At 41.1% G+C, this 22332-nt stretch overlaps 3 protein-coding genes across 4 annotated transcripts; 2 read left to right on the forward strand and 1 right to left on the reverse strand.

Moving 5' to 3' along the window:
- The first annotated feature begins 1605 nt into the window (after window positions 1-1605).
- On the forward strand, window positions 1606-3756 carry LOC109980248 (keratin, type I cytoskeletal 13). Of its 2 annotated transcripts, none has more exons than XM_065953268.1 (8): window positions 1606-1896; window positions 1927-2195; window positions 2337-2419; window positions 2524-2680; window positions 2767-2928; window positions 3031-3156; window positions 3297-3514; window positions 3634-3756. In XM_065953268.1, the coding sequence occupies exons 1-8, from the start codon at window positions 1659-1661 to the stop codon at window positions 3668-3670; spliced, it is 1290 nt and encodes a 429-aa protein (XP_065809340.1). In that variant the 5' UTR covers window positions 1606-1658; the 3' UTR covers window positions 3671-3756. The 2 variants fall into 2 exon arrangements, with proteins under 2 accessions (XP_065809340.1, XP_065809341.1); XM_065953269.1 differs by having other exon boundaries at window positions 1606-1878; window positions 1909-2195.
- A 5021-nt stretch (window positions 3757-8777) lies between these two features.
- Window positions 8778-10604, forward strand: LOC109990630 (keratin, type I cytoskeletal 13). Its single transcript, XM_020642806.3, has 7 exons — window positions 8778-9041; window positions 9183-9265; window positions 9370-9526; window positions 9613-9774; window positions 9877-10002; window positions 10145-10362; window positions 10482-10604. Exons 1-7 carry the CDS (start codon window positions 8841-8843, stop codon window positions 10516-10518), a joined length of 984 nt encoding a protein of 327 aa, XP_020498462.3. The 5' UTR covers window positions 8778-8840; the 3' UTR covers window positions 10519-10604.
- Window positions 10605-11631: 1027 nt separating this feature from the next.
- krt98 (keratin 98) lies at window positions 11632-15742 on the reverse strand. Its single transcript, XM_020642808.3, has 8 exons — window positions 15359-15742; window positions 14502-14584; window positions 14191-14347; window positions 13326-13487; window positions 13070-13195; window positions 12007-12227; window positions 11895-11905; window positions 11632-11780 (listed from the first exon to the last, which is right to left on the reverse strand). Exons 1-8 carry the CDS (start codon window positions 15695-15697, stop codon window positions 11680-11682), a joined length of 1200 nt encoding a protein of 399 aa, XP_020498464.3. The 5' UTR covers window positions 15698-15742; the 3' UTR covers window positions 11632-11679.
- Window positions 15743-22332: the final 6590 nt, after the last annotated feature.

A 22332-nucleotide genomic window follows, 5' to 3' on the forward strand; every position in this document is an offset into this window, starting at 1 on the left:
TTTAAGCTTACATTTACAGCATCACTTGTTTCTGCTAGTAGTGCAAAGACAAAGTGTCTCACGCCTTTGTTTTTCTACAGATATTACATAGCTGGAAAAATGATTTGGTTGATGTGTTTCATATTTTGCAACTTTGTGGAGCAGAAAAATGCTTCCAGACAAACTTGCAACAAGCACCAGCATTTGGTACGGAGCGTTAAAACTTGTTTTAAGTAAAACCTAAACCATACACAGCTGTACATAACTGTGACATACAAGAAGTTGGTGTGTTGGTGCTAAAATGCTTTCTCCATGAAAAACAGCAGTTAAAAAAAGCATCTGGTTTGTTTTACTTCAGCCTGCACGTTTCTGTACTATACTTTTGATTGTAACGGTAAAGTATTTCTTTGTTTGGCTTAATCACAGACACAAAATATCAAGAATAATACTTTCAATATTCTTATAACTACCAGTCTCTGCACATAAAACCAAATCTGTGAGGAAAAGTATAAATGCCTTTTATTTTGTTTTAATTTAATAAAACATTGTTCATGCTTCATAGACATTTGAATAAAAAAATCCCAAGTGACATCATAAAGAGTTTAATCAAATATTGCGGTAAATTGTAACAAAACAAACAAGCAGGAGCTTGTTCTTGTTTGGTAATGATGCACATGCCAAATCACACTGCCCAAAAAAATAGAGAGCGTGCAGCTACATCTGAGGTGAGCATACCAGCAGAGCTGTGTCCACTCTTGAACAAGGCCAAGTATCTACTGACTCCTCAAAAGTCCATTCAAATTGCTTCTTACTGGTAAACCAGCAGGGCTTTGAGGAGCAAAACAGAAGAGAATGAATCAAATGTTGAGTTAAGATGTGAAAAATAAATGCAGCAATGAATATCAAAAGGTCCAGCTCCTTAAAATATATGTTTTGTTCATGCAAGACAACAGAAGAGAAAAGAGAAAGAGGTCTGTGATAAGAGGTGTGCTGGCTGTTGACTCAAATGAAAATAGGCGATAATATTTACAGTGTTTACAATGCTTGTTGCTGTGGGGATGTAACAGGTTTGACCAGCACAGTGTGGCAGTATTGGACAAGATTAATGGCACGATTTCAATGAAAACACATCACATGTCAGAACACTGACAGAGTTGAGAACCTACCGGATTTGACTGAATGACTAACCTAAGGCTTATAGTAATGGGTGCGGCTCTTTTGCATTTTCCAGTATACTTTACAGAAATAAAAGGTAAAGGCTCAAGTGTATGCCCTGTCGTCAGGGATATTATTGTGGAGCCAGAGAATAAGGAGGACAAACAGAATAATGATGTTTTCTATGAGGTCCTCAGGTAGCTGTGAGGTTGGAATGAATTACTGAAATTGCTTTAGAGAATAGTTTTGAGTTTAGCCCCGTTAATTCCTCTTATTGTTGCATAAAATGTACCTTGTGTGTGTGTGTGTGTGTGTGTGTGTGTGTGTGTGTGTGTGTGTGCGATGGGTGGGGTAGATCAACCATTTTAGGTAATGCTCCTCCCTCCAGTCCTACACGCCCCCTCCCACAGCAGAGCCAGCAGCCGCAGCCTTGAGCAGCATAAAAAGGGGGAAGAGGTAGAGTGCTGCATCTCAGTCCATCTCATTTTCTCCAAGGCAGGCAAACCTCCTGAGAAACCTTCACAATGAACTCAATGAAATCTTATTCCATACGCAGTTCTGGATATGGAAATGCTGGAAGCATGTGTGGAGGTGGAGGTGGAGGTGGAGGTCTAGGTCTAGGTCTAGGTCTAGGTCTAGGTGGAGGCATGATGCAGAGGTCATATGCCAGAAGTGTGTATGGTGGTGCAGGTGGCGGTGGAACAAAAATCTCTGGTTCCTCCTTGGGTTTCGGCAGGTATGGAGGTGGAGGTGGAGGTGGAGGTGGAGGTGGAGGTGGAGGTGGATGTGGAGGTGGAGGTGGCAGCATCAGCAGTTACAGTTACTCTGTTGGTGGCGGAGGCTTTGGTGCAGGTGAGGGCATGGATATCGGGACCAATGAGAAGGCCACCATGCAGAACCTGAACGATCGCCTGGCCTCTTACCTGGATAAGGTGCGCAGCCTTGAGAAGGCCAATGCAGAGCTGGAGCTGAAGATCCGCCAGTTCTTGGAGAGCAAGACCTCCCCCGTTTCCCGTGACTACTCAGCTTTTGAGGCCACCATCGCAGACCTGCAGAGAAAGGTATGTAACATGACCTTGAATGAGAAATGCAACTATCAGAGAGGTATTTCCAAAATGATACATTGAAACTGTAATCATTCTTTTCATTGTTCTCCATGCAACCCTTCTTATTTGTTATTTAAACTTTTTTTCATCACACAGATCCAGGATGCTACCAGTGTCAATGGAGGCATCTATCTGTCTATTGACAACGCAAAACTGGCAGCAGACGACTTCCGAACCAAGTGAGTGTCAGGATGAGACAGTAAAGTCTGAAACAAAGAAGAATGTAAACTGTGGCAGTAAAGGAATGTTAAAATGACAATATCTGCTCCCTTCTTCCACAAAGGTATGAGAATGAGCTTGCCATGCGTCAATCAGTGGAAGCAGACATCGCCGGTCTCAAGAGACTGTTGGATGAGCTGACACTGAACAGAACAGACCTTGAGATGCAGATAGAGGGCCTGAAGGAGGAGCTGATCTTCCTCAGAAAGAACCACGAGGAGGTAGGTAGCAAACAGTGATGTGACTGGATCTGCAATTAACAAATCAACAAACATCCATCCCTCAATAAACTGCTTTTATTCCACAGGAATTGGCAGCCATGAGGAACCAGATGAGTGGACAGATTAACGTGGAGGTGGATGCAACACCACAGCCAGACCTGTCCGCCATTATGGCTGAGATCCGTGAGCAGTACGAGACTGCAGCTCTCAAGAATCAGAAAGAACTTCAAAACTGGTTCCAAACAAAGGTGAGAGAACACCAACACACTGGTAACAGTAACCTGCTACGGCTGTCTCTGAAAAATTAAGTAGTTTCATCTGACACTGGTTATATCTTTTGTCCCCTGCAGTCAGAGGAACTGAACAAGGAGGTGGCAAGCAGCACAGAAACTCTCCAAACGTCCAAGTCAGAAATCACTGAGATCCGCCGAACGCTGCAGGGCCTGGAGATCGAGCTACAATCACAACTAAGCATGGTAACTGAATATTTCTTTACCCTTTCATGCACAACCCGTTACATCCTCAGTAAAGTGTTAGGGTTAGGGTACCCAGTTTTTAAGTTGATTCTTTCTCTTTCTTCTCTCCTCCGCTCTACTTTTTGCCCTGCTCATTCCAGAAAGCGTCTCTGGAAGGCACACTGTGTGACACAGAGGCACGATACTCCATGCAGCTCAAAGGCCTCCAGAGTCAGGTGTGCAGCCTGGAATGCCAGCTGGAACAGCTTCGTGGTGATATTGAAAAACAGAGCCAAGAATACAACATGCTGCTCGACATCAAGACTCGGTTGGAGATGGAAATTGCAGAGTACAGGAGGCTTTTGGACGGAGAGGGCAGGTAATTTTGCTTTCAAAGAACAACTGTCAACTCTTTCATCATTAACCTATAACTAGCTCTTTTAACTGAAGCAGTATACTGATTTTTAATGCAAACCCTGTAATTCTCCCCCTCTGCAGTATGACCAGTGGCAGTGGTTCAAGGAGCAACAACTGAGAGCCACAAGCACAACACCTGAACCAAAATGTTCTTCACGTACTCATGTGAATGCAATAAAAAGCTGCATGTTTGCTCCCTTCTAATTTGTGTTGTTCTGTTCATTCATAAAAGGTCATATTTTATTATCATGTCATGAAAGTTACCCTAGGTATCTGGCAGGTATTAAAAAGGATTTATGTGACTGACAAGAGTGTTTATATTAAATTTCCCAAATATTTTATATACAAGTGGGGCAAATCCAGGTTTAAAAACACACTCTCCTCTCATCAACAGTTTCCTCTGAGACTCCAGTGAGCTTCAGATATTGTTCTGATTTTACAACAAAGCTTTAAACAACAGCATGTTTACTTTGCAGAATTCATCCCCAACAAATAGAGTGAGTGTACCATTCAGAAAGAAACCTATGGAGTACTACAAATATTCTAACAATGTACCAATAGCATTTTCAATGTGAGCATGGATTTGACTCTCTGGGTGTTTCCCTGGACTGGCAACAAGTCAAGCTTACTTCAAGTAGTTCACTTCTACTGAGTACATGCTGGAACAGGCCTCATAAAATTGGATCAAATCCAGTTTGGCCACTAGGGGGCAGAAGATGTGTGTAAGACAGTGGTTCTCAAACACCTCCGAACATGTTTGGCTCTCCGAGTACCACCATTATGGTAGATGTTAAAATACACTGTAGGCCTTTTTCAACACACATTTTACGCAAGACTAATTAATTCATAAAAATAATATTGTTTATTATTGACTTCTGGAAGCCACGCTGTAGGCCTACGAAGGGATAGAGCTAGAACTGGCACTCCACACAACACTGACATTTACCCAAATCCAAAAAAATGCAGCACAATAAAAATGAAAACTTTATACCAACAACCTGTTTGAGAATATTTAGTCTCCAGTGTTTCCCAAACAAAGACGATACCTAGGCCCAAGTATATTTCCGACCTGTTCTTATTTAATTTTTCATTTATTCATAAAAGTGCTGCGTGCCTGACAGAACGAGATGTAGCGGGAGATAGAGAGTAGAGAGAGAGATAGAGAGGGAGGGAGAGAGAGAGAGAGAGAGAGAGAGAGAGAGAGAGCGCGTGAGAGTGCAGGCGCGCGCTCTGCAGGCTCGGTGCAAACAGCGCCGCTTTATTATAAGTCTCTGCTTTCAACATAGCAAAACTGCCTTTTTAAAAAAAATCCCTCTCGACTCGAGTGTTAAGACAACAAAAGAGAGCAGAATCACATCAGCTTCAGAGCTACAGAGAGAGAGAGAGAGAGGGAGGGGGAGCGATAAGGTCCACTGTCCGTACATGCATCAAAACTGAAGCTTCTCCTGGCTCCGTTTAAAAAATGTAAATGTACAGCTGCTTACTACCGATTGTGTACTGAACTCCAATAAATAACATAATATCTGTTAATGTAGGCCTACATTAACAGATATTATGTTAATGTAGACCTACAGCTGCTTGCTGTTGATTCAGTACTGAACTATAACGGAATATAGAGTGGAACTTTTCAAAACGCGGAGTGTACTCCTGTTGTTGTTTGGGTCTGTGTGTGTGCGAGCATAAATTGAGCAGATAAAAAATTTAGAGGGGAAAACATATTTGATATAAATACAACCCAATAGATACAAGACAGATAAGATACGAGTACGACAAAAAAAATAAAAAATTGTCGTTTTATGCTGAACAGGTTTTTGTATATATATTGTGGAGATTTCTTTGCGTAGCACCACAGGGAGTCATAGTTTGAGAACCACTGGTGTAAGACATACCTGAATTCCTTTCCTGTGTGCTCCAGAAACAATATTTAGAAGTTGAGAGCTTGCCAGACAGAAAAACTGGCATGGAGCCTCTTGACTGTCTGTTAGTGCTGTTTTCCCCTGGGGCAGAGGAACTCTACAATTAGTTGACAGATTGTACAGTGGCTGTTTTTGCAGAAATGTCACCCAACACTTTTGCATCTAGCAGATACAGAGCAACAATGTAATCCTATTTCAGCCATATCCACATTAACATGAGTGCTTCAATAATTGGGTCTTTAGAAAATGTTCTTTAACAGCCAAGGGCTTGTTTTGTACAAGTAGTTAGACAGAACCACAAAGTAAATCTGCCATTATGCACAACTGTCTCCACCACTGTGATGACTTTTTTGACCACTGAAGAATAAAATAAACAACAATCGTGAGCAAATCTCGTACCTTTCTTTAAAAGCAATCCAAAACTTAAGTAGCCATTTAATGATCAAACCAGGTGTGAGAGAATTGTCTTACCTTGCTTTGTGCTGATATAAGCGAAAAAAAGAAAAGAAAAGAGAACACATTAGTCTCAGGCATTTTTACACGTTTCATTCAATGTCTTCTAGTGATGTGAAAAGCAATTCTTTTCAGTGTACTGAATCATTAGAATCAGTTCAGTAAAGTGAGTCGTTCAAAAGATTCGTTCACCGAATGGTTCAGTACTTCTCTGCAGCTCTGCCTGTGAATCAGAATTTAATAAGCTGAAACACGACCGAACGTTTAGTTCTGCTCGCGTTCGTATTGAGAATAGCCGGTGGTGCGAGTCACCAGCCTCAGTCACACACACACACACACACACACACACACACACTGTCCTGACTGAAACACAATCATTAGTGGATGTTAAAACAGTCAGCTGAGTGAAATTAAGTTGGATATAAAAGCCGTTTGTAAACTGACAGCAGCTATAAAAAGCACAAACATTTTCGCGACACATAAATGTTAACTCTTACGGTCTAGAGAGAGATATGAGACGGGAGAGAGGAGAGCGCAACTGAAGTTGAGAAATGAACGACTCTTTTCAGGAAGTGATTCAGTTCAGTTCGGTCACCCAGATGATTCGTTCGTTTTGAACGAATCGTTCATGACCGACACATCACTAATGTCTTAAGTGCGACGCCGTCAAGTCTCACCTCTCATCCTCCCCATCCAGCAACCTCCTATACTCTGCGAGCTCCATCTCCAGTCGGGTCTTGAGGTCCAGCAGCATGTCGTACTCCTGCTTGTTGCTGGCGATGTTGGAGTGAAGCTGGGATAGCTGAGTCTCCAGGCTTGTGACCATGTTCTGGAGACTTCCTAGCTAAAAAAAAGCAGCCTGTGCAGCGTAGTTGTCTCCATAAGGGCCACACCCTTACACAAAGTGCAAATTCTCTTTTTTGTTTCACTGTATTTAAGCTTACATTTACAGCATCACTTGTTTCTGCTAGTAGTGCAAAGACAAAGTGTCTCACGCCTTTGTTTTTCTACAGATATTACATAGCTGGAAAAATGATTTGGTTGATGTGTTTCATATTTTGCAACTTTGTGGAGCAGAAAAATGCTTCCAGACAAACTTGCAACAAGCACCAGCATTTGGTACGGAGCGTTAAAACTTGTTTTAAGTAAAACCTAAACCATACACAGCTGTACATAACTGTGACATACAAGAAGTTGGTGTGTTGGTGCTAAAATGCTTTCTCCATGAAAAACAGCAGTTAAAAAAAGCATCTGGTTTGTTTTACTTCAGCCTGCACGTTTCTGTACTATACTTTTGATTGTAACGGTAAAGTATTTCTTTGTTTGGCTTAATCACAGACACAAAATATCAAGAATAATACTTTCAATATTCTTATAACTACCAGTCTCTGCACATAAAACCAAATCTGTGAGGAAAAGTATAAATGCCTTTTATTTTGTTTTAATTTAATAAAACATTGTTCATGCTTCATAGACATTTGAATAAAAAAATCCCAAGTGACATCATAAAGAGTTTAATCAAATATTGCGGTAAATTGTAACAAAACAAACAAGCAGGAGCTTGTTCTTGTTTGGTAATGATGCACATGCCAAATCACACTGCCCAAAAAAATAGAGAGCGTGCAGCTACATCTGAGGTGAGCATACCAGCAGAGCTGTGTCCACTCTTGAACAAGGCCAAGTATCTACTGACTCCTCAAAAGTCCATTCAAATTGCTTCTTACTGGTAAACCAGCAGGGCTTTGAGGAGCAAAACAGAAGAGAATGAATCAAATGTTGAGTTAAGATGTGAAAAATAAATGCAGCAATGAATATCAAAAGGTCCAGCTCCTTAAAATATATGTTTTGTTCATGCAAGACAACAGAAGAGAAAAGAGAAAGAGGTCTGTGATAAGAGGTGTGCTGGCTGTTGACTCAAATGAAAATAGGCGATAATATTTACAGTGTTTACAATGCTTGTTGCTGTGGGGATGTAACAGGTTTGACCAGCACAGTGTGGCAGTATTGGACAAGATTAATGGCACGATTTCAATGAAAACACATCACATGTCAGAACACTGACAGAGTTGAGAACCTACCGGATTTGACTGAATGACTAACCTAAGGCTTATAGTAATGGGTGCGGCTCTTTTGCATTTTCCAGTATACTTTACAGAAATAAAAGGTAAAGGCTCAAGTGTATGCCCTGTCGTCAGGGATATTATTGTGGAGCCAGAGAATAAGGAGGACAAACAGAATAATGATGTTTTCTATGAGGTCCTCAGGTAGCTGTGAGGTTGGAATGAATTACTGAAATTGCTTTAGAGAATAGTTTTGAGTTTAGCCCCGTTAATTCCTCTTATTGTTGCATAAAATGTACCTTGTGTGTGTGTGTGTGTGTGTGTGTGTGTGTGTGTGTGTGTGTGCGATGGGTGGGGTAGATCAACCATTTTAGGTAATGCTCCTCCCTCCAGTCCTACACGCCCCCTCCCACAGCAGAGCCAGCAGCCGCAGCCTTGAGCAGCATAAAAAGGGGGAAGAGGTAGAGTGCTGCATCTCAGTCCATCTCATTTTCTCCAAGGCAGGCAAACCTCCTGAGAAACCTTCACAATGAACTCAATGAAATCTTATTCCATACGCAGTTCTGGATATGGAAATGCTGGAAGCATGTGTGGAGGTGGAGGTGGAGGTGGAGGTCTAGGTCTAGGTCTAGGTCTAGGTCTAGGTGGAGGCATGATGCAGAGGTCATATGCCAGAAGTGTGTATGGTGGTGCAGGTGGCGGTGGAACAAAAATCTCTGGTTCCTCCTTGGGTTTCGGCAGGTATGGAGGTGGAGGTGGAGGTGGAGGTGGAGGTGGAGGTGGATGTGGAGGTGGAGGTGGCAGCATCAGCAGTTACAGTTACTCTGTTGGTGGCGGAGGCTTTGGTGCAGGTGAGGGCATGGATATCGGGACCAATGAGAAGGCCACCATGCAGAACCTGAACGATCGCCTGGCCTCTTACCTGGATAAGGTGCGCAGCCTTGAGAAGGCCAATGCAGAGCTGGAGCTGAAGATCCGCCAGTTCTTGGAGAGCAAGACCTCCCCCGTTTCCCGTGACTACTCAGCTTTTGAGGCCACCATCGCAGACCTGCAGAGAAAGGTATGTAACATGACCTTGAATGAGAAATGCAACTATCAGAGAGGTATTTCCAAAATGATACATTGAAACTGTAATCATTCTTTTCATTGTTCTCCATGCAACCCTTCTTATTTGTTATTTAAACTTTTTTTCATCACACAGATCCAGGATGCTACCAGTGTCAATGGAGGCATCTATCTGTCTATTGACAACGCAAAACTGGCAGCAGACGACTTCCGAACCAAGTGAGTGTCAGGATGAGACAGTAAAGTCTGAAACAAAGAAGAATGTAAACTGTGGCAGTAAAGGAATGTTAAAATGACAATATCTGCTCCCTTCTTCCACAAAGGTATGAGAATGAGCTTGCCATGCGTCAATCAGTGGAAGCAGACATCGCCGGTCTCAAGAGACTGTTGGATGAGCTGACACTGAACAGAACAGACCTTGAGATGCAGATAGAGGGCCTGAAGGAGGAGCTGATCTTCCTCAGAAAGAACCACGAGGAGGTAGGTAGCAAACAGTGATGTGACTGGATCTGCAATTAACAAATCAACAAACATCCATCCCTCAATAAACTGCTTTTATTCCACAGGAATTGGCAGCCATGAGGAACCAGATGAGTGGACAGATTAACGTGGAGGTGGATGCAACACCACAGCCAGACCTGTCCGCCATTATGGCTGAGATCCGTGAGCAGTACGAGACTGCAGCTCTCAAGAATCAGAAAGAACTTCAAAACTGGTTCCAAACAAAGGTGAGAGAACACCAACACACTGGTAACAGTAACCTGCTACGGCTGTCTCTGAAAAATTAAGTAGTTTCATTTGACACTGGTTATATCTTTTGTCCCCTGCAGTCAGAGGAACTGAACAAGGAGGTGGCAAGCAGCACAGAAACTCTCCAAACGTCCAAGTCAGAAATCACTGAGATCCGCCGAACGCTGCAGGGCCTGGAGATCGAGCTACAATCACAACTAAGCATGGTAACTGAATACTTCTTTACCCTTTCATGCACAACCCGTTACATCCTCAGTAAAGTGTTAGGGTTAGGGTTAGGGTACCCAGTTTTTAAGTTGATTCTATCTCTTTCTTCTCTCCTCCTACTTTTTGCCCTGCTCATTCCAGAAAGCGTCTCTGGAAGGCACACTGTGTGACACAGAGGCACGATACTCCATGCAGCTCCAAGGCCTCCAGAGTCAGGTGTGCAGCCTGGAATGCCAGCTGGAACAGCTTCGTGGTGATATTGAAAACCAGAGCCAAGAATACAAGATGCTGCTCGACATCAAGACTCGGTTGGAGATGGAAATTGCAGAGTACAGGAGGCTTTTGGACGGAGAGGGCAGGTAATTTTGCTTTCAAAGAACAACTGTCAACTCTTTCATCATTAACCTATAACTAGCTCTTTTAACTGAAGCAGTATACTGATTTTTAATGCAAACCCTGTAATTCTCCCCCTCTGCAGTATGACCAGAGGCAGTGGTTCAAGGAGCACCAACTGAGAGCCACAAGCACAACACCTGAACCAAAATGTCCTTCACGTACTCATGTGAATGCAATAAAAAGCTGCATGTTTGCTCCCTTCTAATTTGTGTTGTTCTGTTCATTCATAAAAGGTCATATTTTATTATCATGTCATGAAAGTTACCCTAGGTATCTGGCAGGTATTAAAAAGGATTTATGTGACTGACAAGAGTTTATTTGTTTATATCTAATTTCCAAAATATTTTATATACAAGTGGGGGAAATCCAGGTTTAAAAACACACTCTCCTCTCATCAACAGTTTCCTCTGAGACTCCAGTGAGCTTCAGATATTGTTCTGATTTTACAACAAAGCTTTAAACAACAGCATGTTTACTTTGCAGAATTCATCCCCAACAAATAGAGTGAGTGTACCATTCAGAAAGAAACCTATGGAGTACTACAAATATTCTAACAATGTACCAATAGCATTTTCAATGTGAGCATGGATTTGACTCTCTGGGTGTTTCCCTGGACTGGCAACAAGTCAAGCTTACTTCAAGTAGTTCACTTCTACTGAGTACATGCTGGAACAGGTCTCATAAAATTGGATCAAACCCAGTTTGGCCACTAGAGGGCAGAAGATGTGTGTAAGACATACCTGAATTCCTTTCCTGTGTGCTCCAGAAACAATATTTAGAAGTTGAGAGCTTGCCAGACAGAAAAACTGGCATGGAGCCTCTTGACTGTCTGTTAGTGCTGTTTTCCCCTGGGGCAGAGGAACTCTACAATTAGTTGACAGATTGTACAGTGGCTGTTTTTGCAGAAATGTCACCCAACACTTTTGCATCTAGCAGATACAGAGCAACAATGTAATCCTATTTCAGCCATATCCACATTAATATGAGTGCTTCAATAAATGGGTCTTTAGAAAATGTTCTTTAACAGCCAAGGGCTTGTTTTGTACAAGTAGTTAGACAGAACCACAAAGTAAATCTGCCATTATGCAACAACTAGCAGCTAAAGGGGTAAATATATCGAGCCCTTTAAGTGTAGAATTGTCTGATAATTGTCTCACGGTATCTTAAATCTGTTAAAACTCAAGTCATGTTGATTAAAAAACACACAAATGGAAAAGTATGAGTCAGGAAAGTTTTGTTCAACTGCATGATCTTTATTGATTTTTGCTGTTACTTGAAGTTTATCCCTCAATCTCATCAACGTCCACATCAACGGTCTTGCTGCTGGTGACCACCTTTCCATCCACAACTGTCTGCACCACTGTGATGACCTTTGTGACCACTGAAGAATAAAATAAACAACAATCGTGAGCAAATCTCGTACCTTTCTTTAAAAGCAATCCAAAACTTAAGTAGCCATTTAATGATCAAACCAGGTATGAGAGAATTGTCTTACCTTGCTTTGTGCTGATATAAGCGAAAAAAAGAAAAGAAAAGAGAACACATTAGTCTTAGGCATTTTTACATGTTTCATTCAATGTCTTCAGTGCGACGCCGTCAAGTCTCACCTCTCATCCTCCCCATCCAGCAACCTCCTATACTCTGCAATCTCCATCTCCAGTCGGGTCTTGAGGTCCAGCAGCATGTCGTACTCCTGCTTGTTGCTGGCGATGTTGGAGTGAAGCTGGGATAGCTGAGTCTCCAGGCTTGTGACCATGTTCTGGAGACTTCCTAGCTGTGCAGCGTAGCGGGCCTGAGTCTCTGCAAGGGTACCCTCCAGCGACGCTTTCTGTTGTGGGAGGAGGATGAGATTGTTGGGTTGAATAGAACTCAAAAGATGTTACTTGACGCTTGTAATCGGCTGTTCCTAGTAAACTCTGCTGCAAGGCACGTGGATGTTAGCATGAAACTAACATGTGGTGCTGTGTTCTGCATTCTCTGCGCTACTTTTAGACTCTTGCCGTCATGGAGCATGCATTTAAGTCTTTATGCTAACTGCTAAGATAGGCTAAAACCTGCTTGCTATGTGTTAATTCATATCTAATATAAAGATGTGAAGTAATATATCGAGTATGTAATTCATCTGTCTGGTCTTGCTTATCTGAGTGACGAGTGGGTGCATTGTAGCTGTTTGCTAGGAGGCTTACCTCAGCTCTTTTCCTGGTGCTAGGCTGACTGAAATCTACTTTGAGACAGCTTTTCCAATATGGTGACTGCTATCATTTGGCTTTAGAAACCAATTGGTGACGCCACTGAGAGTACGTCTATGTTTTTTTACAGCCTATGCCCAAAAACCAAGGAATCCTCATTAGGCCCTTTATTAAAATGCCCATTTTTTATAGCAGAGATAAATAATTTTACAGCATGGTTCTGTTCTATAATCTGTTCTAATTATAATAAGGCTCGGAGTAATGCATATTTAGGCTTAATTAGGGGCGTGGTTGATCTGACTGACAGTGTGTAGCTATCAACCAAGGTTCATTCAGCTCCACCAACCTTTCTAGACTAGCAGAAAGTTAGTTGGAGACTAAGGGTGATGTCACTGAGACTATGTCCATGTTTTGGACAGTCTATATTTTAATAAAAAAAAATACTAAATGTTTATTGTTATACATTTTTATGTTGACATACCATGCTCAGATGGGATTGCAGTTCAATCTGAAGCCTCTGGAGGGTACTCTTCAGGTCCTTAATCTCAGTGCGGGATGATGTCAGGGTCTCTGTCTGTACCCTCACTTCCTGTTCAATACCAGCAATCTGGGCAGAGCAGAGAAACAGCATGTCATGGGTTACCCAACAGTTACAGGCACAGACATATCAGCATGAATAAAATAGATGTTTTAATCTTTAAAAGTAAGCACTATTCTACGTAGTCATATAATCTCACCTTGGACTGGTACCATGACTCGAGTTCCTTGCGGTTCTTGCCGATGACAGACTCATAGTGATCCCTGATATCCGACATCACCTTGTTCAGGTCTACAGAGGGAGAAGCATCCACGGACACATTGACCTGTCCGCCCATCTGGCTCCTCAGCAGAACCATCTCCTGCAGGCATCAAACAACAACAATCCAGTCAGTCAACAAGTGCATCAACCTGAAATGATCAATTAATGATTTATTACTTCTTGATGGCTTCTCTTTTAAGTGTGTTGCACTCACAGTTTTGGGTTCTGTAACCGCTCTTTTGTGTGTTTGTGTGTGTGTGTGTGTGTGTGTGTGTGTGTGTGTGTGTGTGTGTGTGTGTGTGTGTGTGTGGTGTCAGTGTAAGTGAGCTCGTGTCAGACAAACAGAAGCAATGATCTAATGGAGGAAGAATGAAGGAAGTGTGCAGAGTGGAGAGGGCCAGTTCTGGGAACGGGAAAAGGCAGCAGCCCTGTTTATCAAAACATCAACCTAACATTGACTTTCCTCTGCGTTATCAGAGGTAAGGCGGAGGGCATTTTAGTGTGCTAATAATGACCAGGGTAGGCCACAATAGATGGCTGTAATGGACGGTGATAACAGCTGCTCTGTTTAGGTCTCTGCTGCTTAAAAGATGAATGATGATGAGTTCGATTAATCACTGGCGTAGTACCATACTTTCAGGTTAGGTATATACACAAAGTGGGTGTGGGCCTGAGTGTAGGATCTGTTTGAGGGGTGTTGATAGATGATAAGTCGTAGGTTTAGCTCCATTCAAACTGCCATCAACAAACCTTGCGTTAGTTAAATGGGTGCAGCACTCCTGCCTGTTTACTACACTCCTCACCTCTTCGTGGTTCCTCTTCAGCATGATGAGCTCTTCCTTCAGGGCCTCATACTGACTCTCCAGATCCATCCTGGCCATGTTCAGCTCATCCAGCACCCTCTTCAGTCCAGCAATGTCTGCCTCCACAGCCATCCTCATGGCCAGCTCGTTCTCATACCTGAGGACAGGGTGGACAGGTCAGAGTGTTTTTCATTAGTGTGGGTAGGATTAAAAGTGGTCAGAGAGACATGAGATCATGCTTCATGTAAAGTCCTGTCGAAGTGGTCGAGCAAATAGGTGCAGAAGCAAGAGGATACAGATAATACACATACTTCATTTTGAAGTCATCAGCAGCAAGTTTTGCGTTGTCGATGTCCAGGACTGTCTTGGCGTTGAGCCTGGAGGCAATACGGATCTGATGAGGACAAAAACACAGACACAGAGATACAAGTTAGAAAAAAAGTTCTGCCTGTTTTTAAACAGTTTACTGCCCAAAGCAACCTCTCAGATATGACACATTTTTAAAGACTGACAGGGATTTAGACTTGGGATTTATGAAATATGTCATATGCTGACTTCCACAGCGGTGGACATTTAATAAAAGTGAAATATTTTCTTGGAGTTTAGTTTCTTAATTAGTTGTTCAAAAATATACTCAGGAGGAATGTTTCTCAGGTGGATAATTACGTTCCTAAATTCACAAAAAAACATGACTAAAAAAACATAAATACACCACTCAAAAAAATGGTAATGTAAGTCATTTAAATGTGTCTAATTACAAATTAATTCTCTCAAAATAACATGGTTGTATTTGTTTCACAAAAGTCATCCAACAAACCTTTTTAGTGGACAAGATGTTCAACTGTGAAAATGTTTTACTTCATTTGTCATCAGTTGTTTGCTTGTTTAATTATTTCTACATCTCTGAACACTGACAGCAGGTTGTGATGCACAGGAATGGATGTGGTATGACAGCTTTGACAATAAGCATGTTATGCTCTGTGTTTGTGTTATTTGCTTCCTGATAAGGGGGGCTTCTTGTCACATGTCACTGATGGGTTTCCTGATTCTTAAGCTAATATTTTAACTGTCAAAGCTCCTAATGCACTACAAACTAGCTTAGAACTATACAACCTCAAAGTGAAGGTTTAACTCAGAAACTCAACCATGTGTGTCTGTTTTCTCTTACCTTGTCCTTCAGGTCTTCGATGATGACAAAGTAGCGGCTGTAGTCATGGCAGATGACAGTTCTGGACTGGTACCAGTCTCTGATCTGCTTGTCCAGGCGGTCGTTCTCCTTCTCCAGGGTGCGCACCTTCTCCAGGTAGGAACCAAGACGGTCGTTCAGGTTCTGCATGGTGGCCTTCTCGTTGGCCCCAACGTGGAGGTCCACGCCATCAGACAGGTTGAAGCCTCTTGCGGATGGTGCAAAGTTCATCTGGGAGGAGGAGATGCGGGTGCCATGGCCGCCTGCTCCACCATAGACACTCATGGTCTTCTGACCGTAGGATCTGGTGCTGAAAGACATGCTGGAGGTTTGGAGGTTGACCTGGAGTTGATCTGCAGTTGGAGTTGTCACTTTGGCCTCCGTGGTTATATAGTCACCATGCACAGCAGAGTGGGATGGGCCAGGAGGAGCAGTTGAAAGAAAAGAATGCGGCCAGCAGGTTTTCCCCCCTACTCCTCTATGCAATCTCTCCATCAGCACGGGTGTGGTGAGGGGTGTGCAGGGGTTCACCCACCTTTTTCAGGTAGAACTTGTGATTCCACATTTCATGGTCTATCATAGAAAGGACATTCTTTGAATAGTCTTCGTTTCCATTTTTTCAGTAGCATTTAACTTTCAGTGGTCTAAAGCCATAGCTTTCCTAGTTTGAAAATGCATAGCTTCAAATGTTTGATTCATACAGAAGTGTTGTGTCTGTAATTATCTTGTAAAATTTTCACTCACAGCGGTGACAGAAATGACACATAGCAGCGACAATTTCACCTCAGTGAAACATGGGGTCAAAGGTGTAACACAAGGCATTTCTAAGATAGCTTAGGTTATTTCTGTCACACAGGGTTTCAGGCAACATGTTCAATATTGTGTTAATTAATATTTAGACTTGTATCAAAGTCAGGTGTTTTTCATTCACTTTCCCAGAGATGCAATAAGAAGTGAAGACAAAAAGCAAAGTCAGCAGAACACGTGGTTCTGTGTGTCTAGTTTGAATTAGAAATATCTGACATAGACTTTAATTTCACATAAAGTTATTTGTACAAGGCTAAGTCCTTGGAGTCTTATAACCTCAAACAGACCTGATATTGATTGAGATGTAATGTTCCTGATGGTAAATGTGCTTAATAACAGTATTCTTAGTTTTGTTCTTCCTAAATCTTCTGTGAGGAGTTTTGCTCTGGTTATGTAACAGTGTCCATCAAATACGACAAAAAAAGGTTCTACAGCCAAGTTAAATGAGGAAGAAATGGATTTTCCTCTGAGATTATACAGGGCAGGATAAGAGATCAAACGCTGAGACTTGACTAATGAAATTGAACGGGACGATCAATTGAAAAAGTCGTCAACCTGGGTTGGGTAACATTCTGAATTTCTCCTCTTCCATTGTGTCAGGAAAGGGGGAAGTAGGACAAAGGGGTGTCTGAAAGTTATCCAGGGAGGCCTTACCAGCCAACACAAAAGGCTGGGGTATATCAACAAAGCCTCCCCAAGTTATTCACTGAGAGACAAGCAATGGACACACACATACACAGAACGGTATTCGTTTGTGTTTATTCACACACAGACAACGAGAGAAACCACAGGAAGAACCTCTCACTACCTCTAAAAGTGAGATAATGAGTCAGCACAGAGAACTGAAGTCCAAGAGTATATATACGCTCTCCACACCTGGTTTTAATCACCACAAACAAAATCAGCCACAAACACACCTGACTCTGCACTGAGCTGATTCCTTCACCAACCTCAGTGGTCCTTTCCGAATAGCCACAGTATGCAGTTCATACTTTTCAGTAGGGAGTTTCACATACTGAACTTTCGTGGTCATTTCGTATGCACTCAGTATACTGAATATTTCAGCATGGATACTAACTTCCGGGTTATATGCAGTATGGATCCGATGCAGGAAATTCATTGTGCGCCTCCAAGTCAAAACAAACGAGCATGGATTAATCTAGAGTTAAAGTCCCTACTGAAATCGTTCCTTTTAGTTAACAACAAAAAATCTAACAAATGCATCATTATAAAGCCTTTCCCCCTCTGATTAAGTAATGATTTCCATATATGAATGTGTCTTTATTTATCATGTCGGCCTTGTTAAGAATCTATGACTTGGGGCGCGCTGGTGGCGCAATGGTTAGGGCGCGCGTCCCATGTATTGAGACTTTCGTCTCGAGCGGTAGGCCCAGGCTCGCCTCCACCCGTGGCCCCCCTCCGCATGTCATTCCTCACTCTCTCTTCCTGGCTTCCGACTCTATCCACTGTCCTCTCTCTGCATCAAAGGCACGAAAAGCCCAAAATAAATCTAAAAAAAAAAGAATCTATGACTTGGTTTGCTTTTAATGAAGACACAGCTTTATAAATTACATCCACAAAATCTTAGCTGAAAGCTGAACAAACAGCATGGATGGTAAGGTTACTGGAACAAAATGCACTTTTAACTGCTTTCATATTTAAGTTTTGGATCGTAATTTAACATTCCTTCCTGTCAGAAGAAATTTGCACACTAGTCCGATGAACACATTTTAGAAACCAGGTGTATATATTTGTCTAGAAATGTTGCTATAATTAACAGAAAGGTACAATTCCTTATTACTAATTTAATATATAGATTTTTAGGTTTATTTCAGGGCTATTAACTTTTTTGGGTGGATAGGACAGTGGACAGTCAGAAATTGAGGAGGAAGGGAGTAAGGAACGACATGTGGAAAAAGAGCCACAGGTCGGGGGAAACCAAACTTTAAAGTTCTTGTGAGGAGTTTTTAATTGGTTGTGAATCAGACTGAAAGTTATACAGATGCCTCTATGTGACTATCAAAGCTAGCAAGACCATAATTGACAAGACGGATTATCTCAATATAAGGATTAGTAATGCCTGAGAATGCTGCTGCAGGGTAGGTGTCAGATGAAGCAAGTTACAGCATGCCGCTGAAACGGCCTTATTTACTTTTCCCACAGCAAAGGTTCACAGTAAGTGATATGGTTGGCTGTTAGAAGACTGGCAGGATTTTTTGGTAAGAACACTACCTACACATGGGCAAGACAAAATCAGCAAAGAGATAGGAGATACATCTTTGACCACAGGGGTTGCCAAATTTAACACAAACCAAACATTTCTTATAGAAACTTTGAAAGTATCCCCACAAGCTCCATTGTCTCTTGATAGTTACATTAACAAAATATGCGTCTTCATGAATCTATTAGCTGGCAGCTTAGTCTGCAACCACCAATAGTAGTACATTCTGTGGGAAACATGCTTGTGAAATATCGAGGTAGCTTTGTTAACCTAACATTTTTTTAACCCTTTGCATCTCTCCGTCTGTTTCACTTCTGGCTCTAGAAAGACTCCAGGCTAAAAAGGGAATTCAACAAATCTAGGGATAATGTCACAGTAGCTACATGCAGTTATTATTTGATTCATGGAATTTATGTTTTCATTTGATTTTATGTTTAAAACATGCGACTTGTGCAAGCGACCTGGAAAATCCATAAAACACTGCTTATACAGTATATTTGTGCCATCCAGCACTGTATCTCCCATTTTTCTACTTCCATTCAATAAAACATAACTCTGTAACTGTTTTAGCATTGGTTGCTTTAAGTAAATTGAACCCTGAAGGTCTTCAAATTTGTGGGCACTACAGGCAGTTTTGGTTCTATCTCTTTAGAAAGATGGACACAAATATCAAAGTCAAACAAGAAAAATCAAAGGTGGTCACAAATATATTATGAATACTAAGTTTTCTTCCTTTTTTAGGATTCCTTCTCAAGACAAGACTGACAGGTTGTTGATTATCTTAACTTGTTTCACTGGCGAAACTGCACTCACAGACCAGTCACAGGCCAACTTTCACTCGATTGCATCTAGAATCAGGAGGATTCCCCCCCCCTCCCCCCCAACTCCTTAATGGAAAATAATGACCCAAATTTCTCATATTTTTCAATCAATGAGATTCATTTAATGAAAAAGTGTCTAGTTTGGACCTCAGATGGTACAAAACATGTGACAGAGACAGAACAAAATAAAGACTGAACAAAAGAAGCATAATTTTCTTCCAAACGTTTGAGTCCCACTAAAAACGGCTCTGGAGAACCCACTTCTGGATCCTGACCCACCAGGTGAGAACCACTTCTTTAAAGCGATCAGTTCTAAGCTTTATCATCTTCTCCAACTTGAACTTATTTAAAATGTAGCAGCTACTTTTGTTGACTTATCGTTGTTGTCTTCTCATAACAAAAGCACATACCCCTGACAATAGAAAATGATCACCTTCTTTTTGCTATAAGTGCTTATTCCTTTGAACAACCCAGCCTCACTGCCTTCCTCTATCATCATCTTAGCACCTCCTCAGTCATCAGTCGCTCTGATAAGCAGGGTGATGCCTGATGGTGACTGATGGATGGATTGTGTCTGAAGAATGTCAGTCAGTCGGATTCTTTCAACACAGTCCAATGTGGAAAATAATATTTAAGTCTCATGAAACACATTTTTTTCAGCTGACATTTGTCAGGAAGTAAAAATGATTTACGGGGGATGATGCCTGTTTGTGCTCCTTGACTTGAATGATACATTTCTCTGTTTCACATCGTACTCTAGCTTTAAATTAAGTATTTTTATCTTCTTATTCTTATTCTTATCAATCAACCACTCAAACAATGAATCAATCTTTATTTGTATAAGGCCAATTCATAACAAATGTTATCTCAAGACACACATTTATTACACATTGTGTTATTTGTACTGAAAGAGTTTGAGGGTTTTGTTTGCTGCTTTTCTTGGCCAGGTCTCCGTTGAAAACAAATCTCTGTTCTCAGTTGGATTAACCTGGCTGAATAAAGGTTAAATAGGTACAATAAAATAAATTATATACAAAAGGAAAGAGAAGAAGTAAAGAAAAAATCCTGTTTTATTATATACAGAAAGATTACCCACTTTGGTTAGCTGAACCTTTTGACATTTTGATGCTCTTACAGTAACAATTGTAATTCCCATTAAAAATTGTTTGCAGTTTGACGTAAAAAAAACAAAACATGAATAGCTTGTTAAACAACTTTCTCAGATGTACTGTATCTTGAGCTTTTTCAACACCTTCCTCAGCTGCAAACAGAAAAAAGTTCTTTTGTTTTTTGAAGACTCAGGGAAAAAATGTTGCTCTGCCTGCCTCAGTGACACCCTGTAGTGTTACTACAAATTCCATTAAGACAATCGATGTCAGAGGTATGTTTGCATGGGTATGAGGAATTTCACTCCTTTATTTACTCATGCTAGTGCAAACAGTCTTTGTCATCTACCGGTATTCATAACTATGTCAGAGAATATTTTATATATACAAATGAGCTGAACTAATTAATTCATTGATATTAAAGAGTCTAAATAAAATAGTTAAGGTGGTCTTTGAGAATCACAGACTGCACACAGCAGTAGTGGTGCTCATGGGCGTGTAACACAGAGACAAACGTGTTGACTCTGCCGTATAAAACTTGAAACCATATTTGATACAAAGGAGACATTCAAAACAATGAAATGTCCTTTGACTTAACTTCTACAACGAGAAAAATAAATAAATGCAAAGACAAAGGAAAACACACAAACTTTATCACTAAAAGTGATTTAAGGACTTGTTTGAATCATTATCCAAACATTACTGACAAGTTATTTGCGTTTAGTGCAACAAAACTTTAAAACGAGGGCAAAAAGGACAGTAAAGCAACAGTCTGACACACATCATTAAAATATAAATTAAGAAGGGGGAAAGAGTGCAGATGACATATTTAGATAATTTAGTTGTGTACTGGTCAACTGGATCAAAAATGTGCATGTGTGTCATTAAAACCCTAATTGCCGTATATGTACCAAAAACCAGGTTCCTGCACCATCAGTAATGAAACAACCTCACTTCCATTTTATCAGAAATGCAATTAAGGCCCATACATACACACACATTCATCTACACATACACATATATGCACAAATAGATAACTCTGGAACTGCAGGTAGCCACTGTCACTTTACATAACAAAAGAAAGGGGGAACAGGTTATGTAGAAATGGTGCATTTATAAGCAGCTCTGATTTAAAACACGAGAGACAAATCAGGAAACAGAAAACTCTGCAAAACACAAAAAAATCAGTCCAAGGAGTTAGTCATTAGTTGGCATTCAGTTCATTTACAAAACAATGCAGCTTTTGAAGACTGTAAGTGGTTGTTATTTTGTGTTCACCACATTTCTCTCACAAATGGCTCCACTTTCTCTATCATTGGTTAAAGGAAAATTTCCTTTTCCCCTAAAAAAGTTATGACTTCAACCAATCCTGACCAAGCACAAGCTCACCACCTCCCATCTGCGCTCCACACCCACTTTCTCTCTCTTTCTAAATGGAGCAGCGCAGGGGGGGTGGAAGGGTAGTGGTGGTGGGGGGTTGTGGTAGTGGTGGATGCATTGCATACTTATCCACGTCCAAGAACAAGATTAACTGCATTGTGTTTCTTTCAATGTTTTCCTTCACACGAGTCTGGACCCTTTAAGGTACAGATAGCTGTAGCTCCATACTTTGTGTTTGACAGCTTGTAAAACAGGGAGAGGCAGACAGAGCAAACATAGATTTTAAATCAATCACATTGTTTTACATTTGTTGCATTTATAAATGTAAGATAGGAGCAAATACACTGTATTGATCCTCAATTTGGGAAAATCCACTTGTTATATAAGGTTAGAGACATCGAGGAAAAGAAGTGAACAAGTGGTTGATATAAAAAATGTAACAAAAAAAATGTGAACAGTTGTAATACTATTAATAATGAATATATAAATACACACACTTTTCACACCTGTTAATAACAGGTAGATAGGTTTCTGCACAAAAATGAGCACTGATAAATACACTCATGTCTTTTTGCATTGAGATAAGACTGAAGAGACTGAAATGAAATGTTGCTTAGTAAT

The sequence above is a fragment of the Labrus bergylta genome, chromosome 1 (assembly GCF_963930695.1).
Source record: "Labrus bergylta chromosome 1, fLabBer1.1, whole genome shotgun sequence".
In the NCBI taxonomy this organism is placed as follows: Eukaryota; Metazoa; Chordata; class Actinopteri; order Labriformes; family Labridae; genus Labrus; species Labrus bergylta.